A 5,048-nucleotide genomic window follows, 5' to 3' on the forward strand; every position below is an offset into this window, starting at 1 on the left:
TTAGATGCAAATGGCACGTGCAAGTAATCGGTACTAAAAATTTCATTTTCATTCTTAAAACTAATTTCTTTGTTTATTTCAACCTTAACATAAACATCGCTCTTAAATTAACTGTACACTCCTCCTTCGACTCTACAATCAGTAAAGTTTTCCCAAGATCAATGCATATTTACTTATCGCGGGGAAATCCCAGAGATACATGTTCCTCCTCTACGAAAATCAACGTCTACTATCTTAGATACAACATCTGTCATCGCCACGTCCATTGTAGAATTTTGGACAGTAGGGCGGATCGTAGCTCGTCAAACAGAACGACCCTTTTGAACCGCTGGGCGTATGTTGTCCCATCAATAGAACTTCTCCTGATCTCGGTGCTATTCTGGGACCAGAAGGACATCGCCTGGAACAGGGCTCGGCAATCATATCATGAACGCCGTCGACGCTCTGGGCCATATAGCAAACTGCCCAGACGTGACTGCAGAGCTCGTGGTTTGGGCGATTCTCGCAGAAGGGTTGTGACTTTCCGCCGTTCACGCAGAAGTCTACGTGGCCAACTTTTCCAAGTTCACCTAAAAAATTAATTTCTTTGTTATACTGCTATTGCTTTTTTTATGATGAATATAAAAATCCACACTCACTTGCTAGTTTTTAGTGTTTCAAAATTGTTAGTTTCTCAAACACGGGTCAATTAATTCACAAACTCTCCGCTTCCCCCACAAATCCATAAAACTCATTCTCACATCCGGTAGTTCATATCGTCATCCATATACATACGCTGCACACAAGCATACAAAAATAGTACACAAATACCGCAAAGCCTAATTAAGCATTCGAGTCGCGCGACTCACCGTAATAGCCGGCGTTCGTGTGTATGACCTCGACGAAGTCTGCATCGCCGCTGTCGAGCCTATTGACCAGGCCGGGCCTGATGAGAGGCCTCGCTGGATCCAGGGCAACGATTCTGCTCATCCGGAAGAGCAGGTAGTTGGCCATGATACCGCAGACATGGGCTCCGAGCGAGTGACCAACGCAGCTCGTCCTACCGATCGGTAGACCGTGATTACGTAGAGCAGTTAACGAGTTAGCCAAACAGCGGGCGACCGGACGCATGTTCGAGACGGCCGCTGGATAGCAAGGAGCTGCGCATAACGCGCCCCAGTCCACGAGGAAGACGTTGTAGCTACCGTTGCGGATGTAGGCGTCTCGGAGGACTGCCATGGGAAGAGCGTCTTCGCCACCTGTTAAATGGAATAATTTTTTAGAACATATTGATGACGTGTTGGAATACTTTACTATTACGTGATTTCAGTATATTATATATAGCTATCCAACAAAAAATGTATTACTTCTTTCGATCTTCTAACTCTATATTTCATCGCGTCGTATTATTATGTACAGAACGTTTTGGCTCGAAGACAAAATAAAATTCTTAATCGAGTAACTGCTCGTGCGCGCGCGCACGAGTCGCTCAATAGAAGATGACTAGCGGCAATTTATGCAAATCAATTGCTCAATGTTAACTATAACTCCCGGGAATCGAAGTGTTATAAACGCGCTGAATAAAAACTCCGGCCTATCTTTCGATGCAGAAAAGCAGCGTTTAAATCTTTATGCAACGACTTCGTGATTCATGCGGAAAAACCGCGAACTCCGTGTTCCACTTCTTGCGGATTATTTTCAGTGTAAAGCGTGAATAAAAATTAATAAAACCATGACCATTTTTACTCAAGTATTCCAGGGACAATAAAAACTAAATATACGCAATAATGCAATAATAAATGTAGAATGAAATAATTGTATGTAAAAGAAATCCACATACCGGCATATCCGTGAATAAGAATAATATTCTCCTTGGTCGGCTCGTAATCCTGCCTAAGCCAGTCGGACACATGGTTCGGATCAAGCCTCCTCTTGGGATTACCCGGCGTGTACAGATAGAGATGCACATCGGGATCCGGGCAAGAATCACGATCGTTTCCCCGTCTCCAGGTGCAATTGTCCTTATCATAAGCATCGGCGGCGCCGCTATTGATCGCATCCTGAATCGGGCCCCTCGACTCGACCGTCATAAGGCTCACAAGGCCCAACACGAGGAGACTCGACGCCATAGCCTGATCGAAGAGAGTTTTTGCATGAGTTCGTGGAAGAGAAAAGGTTTTGCACGACGTGACATTTCGTTATTTTGCATGCAAGTATCGCGCGATGAATAGGAAAGCGTCGCGTTTTCTACCAACACGCGCGAGACTACGAATTTCCCTTTTTAACACTCGGAGTTTACGATTTCCTTTGGAGATGCTGAGATTGGCTTTTACAGACTGAAAGCGATGACACGATGGGACGTGCGTGTATTATGCGCTTTTTATGGTTTTCTCCTGTTGTGGAAAGATATTATGATGAATGGTAAGCAAGAGTCTTTTTTTTATAATTCAGAGCAGAGTGTTCTTTGTAATTTTTGTTTCAAAACGGAAAGTCGTTATTTGTAACGATTACGTTCGTTTCGCGAAATCTCTTACAAAATGCGTTTAACATTAGCTCGATAGAGTATGATGTAAATTAGAAAACAAATACGTTCACTCCCTAATGAACATGACGAAAGGTTGATTAAGATTTTAAAAATTTTCACTTAGTGTAAGAAATTTAAAGATTTTTAATATATAATCCATTGCCAAATAAACATCGCGTTTACTTACCTCAATAAATACACCTGTGCATTCACATACATTAATTTTTTTATTTAAAATTTCAATTAATTTATTTAAAAAATAAATACACTTACCCTTCCAAAACTCATAGCTGCCTTCTTCAGGTCTTCCTTCGACTCAAATAATCTCAATCACTCCCAGCACCCTCGAAAATCTTCTGAACTCACTCCACTGGCTGTATACGGCCCAGTAAATATAAACGACCCCAGAGAAAAGCAGCGCAAGCAAACGCGCAAGTCGACGTCGATTCGGCGACTAATGACCGCAAGCGCGCGCAAGACACGGACCAGCGCAGCTCCCCCCCACTCAAGGTTTTTAAGGCCCGTGTGAGGCCCCTTTCGTCACGCGCGCACTTTACCGTTTGCCCAAGAAGATGCGCGATTGTATATAATAATCCCGCGGTGTGTGTGACGGTACCGTTGTCCAGCAGCAGCAGCAGCAGCAGCAGCAGCCCCCTTCCATATATTCTCGCGAGAAGAATACTTTATATGTCGTATATTCCGCTCGGGACTTTTTCGCCCCCAAGCTACCGGCGCATTTAAATTTTAACCTACTGCGAGTACGCAGGCGTGTGCGCGTGTGTGAATGAGTGTACTCGCTGAAATTTGAACTGCTGCGGTATTTTCGAGTGCTTGTATTAGGTATCTGCATTTGAATGACGATCGGTCTCGTCGCGAATCTTCGAGCGCAGTTTGCGGTTTCGAAAGTCCCGCGCTCGTTTAGACCGCTAATGGGCCTTATGCGTAGACATAGGTGTATAATATAACGCGAGTATGTGTGCCCTGCGAAGACGCGGCTGCTATTATTACACGCTCGAGGTGGAGTGTGCTGGACTTATTAGCGCCTCGTTTCAGCGGTTTTTATGGGTTTCTTTCATTTGAGAAGGTCTGATCGGATAGCACACGGAGAAACTTTGTTTGCTTTAGACGAGGAGAGTTTCTCGAGGCTTTGGTGGGGGAGAAAATCGTGATCGTGAATTAAGCTAAAGTGGTGATGAGCAATTTGAAAGGAAATTGTTTTGCAAGGTTACGCTGAGTACCTAGTTTTTTTGCTAATTACGCTGTGCTCGCGTGCTATGAGTTATTTAAATTTTTTTGTGATGATAGAGTAGTATATTTCAGATGTATTTGCTGCTCCGTAGCTTTGTTTTAGTAAAGGCGAATGTTGCCTTTAAAAAACAACAATAATAATAGCGATATATTTGTGCCTAGTATGTTAAATTATTATATTTGTATTGGTAAAAAAAGGCACAAGAAAGTACGCAATCTTAAGGTGAAAAATGACAAATCGTCAAACGAAGAGTTATATCACACGGATTCAGATTTTTGTTTTTTACCTGAATGAATCTTTCGAAAAAAAAAATTATGCAACGCGTGAATCACTTTCTATGCGCGGTCCATCAGCGCTTCTGCGACCACTTTCTATTCATTTTTATTTGTCTTTCTTATATTGTTTTTCGGGTAAAAGTAACGTTACCGTTTCGTCTTCTGGATAGTTCGACACACTGCGTGACGCGGAAGCTAGATCGAACCAATGTGCGTCTGGAAATGCCATTATAATATTACTGTTAATTTGGATCGTTGGTATTCATTGCGTCTCTTACTAGTACCCAAACAAATCATTTGCGATTAACTGAATTTATATCAACCTCATTTTTTTCACTTGATTTATAGCTACGTCTATTATCGATTTACTCAACGCGCTGGAAATAACACATAAATCCGCAAAATACAAGGCTATTAAATACCTATACCGCATGTGTCGCCATTACATCAAAAGGGTCTAAGATTCTTTTTAATTTAATTACCACATGATAACTCTTATAGGTTATTAACGTCCGACACTAAACGTATATATACATACTTCGTAGTTAAACAATTGATTGTAATTACCTTTGTGTGGATAACTTATTGCTGCTCAGTCAACCGCATGTAGGCCTAATGTAGTATACGAAAAAGCCTCAAATTCTGACATGTCAACCTGCGAAAAAATGGCTTGATGAACTAGACTCGTAAACAACGGGGCAATAACCTGCGAAACTGCATACATATACTTAACTCTTTTTTGTCTGCTCACCTCACTTGCCTTGTATAGGAAGTATACACATCAGGATGGCGCGCCGCACCGCCGGCGCCGTCTCCTTTGTTCGAACAGCCATCGCGACCAGTCACTTCCGCGCTTACCAACAACAGGACATCTACCCACGCCGACGCGTTATTACAGGAGAGCCGAGCCGAGCTGATCGCGTAAGTACACAACGAGCTTCGCCAAAGTCTCACGGAAGGACGCCAGCGTATAGAGAGTTGTGGACTAGCGACGGGGGAAGCGTCGAGCCGCGAGGACTGA

At 43.0% G+C, this 5,048-nt stretch overlaps 1 protein-coding gene across 1 annotated transcript; it reads right to left on the reverse strand.

The window, feature by feature from the left end:
• Nucleotides 1–40: 40 nt before the first annotated feature.
• Nucleotides 41–3,206, reverse strand: LOC100123567 (phospholipase A1). The gene is made up of 4 exons (XM_001607171.6): nt 2,777–3,206; nt 1,820–2,111; nt 849–1,238; nt 41–569 (listed from the first exon to the last, which is right to left on the reverse strand). The coding sequence occupies exons 1-4, from the start codon at nt 2,789–2,791 to the stop codon at nt 235–237; spliced, it is 1,032 nt and encodes a 343-aa protein (XP_001607221.2). The 5' UTR covers nt 2,792–3,206; the 3' UTR covers nt 41–234.
• Between the last annotated feature and the right edge of the window lie 1,842 nt (nt 3,207–5,048).

The sequence above is a fragment of the Nasonia vitripennis genome, chromosome 2 (assembly GCF_009193385.2).
Source record: "Nasonia vitripennis strain AsymCx chromosome 2, Nvit_psr_1.1, whole genome shotgun sequence".
Lineage (NCBI taxonomy): Eukaryota > Metazoa > Arthropoda > Insecta > Hymenoptera > Pteromalidae > Nasonia > Nasonia vitripennis.

Coding starts and splice junctions, on each gene's coding strand:
- LOC100123567 (XM_001607171.6), bottom strand. Junction 1,239..1,819: donor TCTTATTCACGGATATGCCG/GTATGTGGATTT, acceptor TCCATTTAACAG/GTGGCGAAGACGCTCTTCCC. Junction 570..848: donor CACGAACGCCGGCTATTACG/GTGAGTCGCGCG, acceptor TTAATTTTTTAG/GTGAACTTGGAAAAGTTGGC.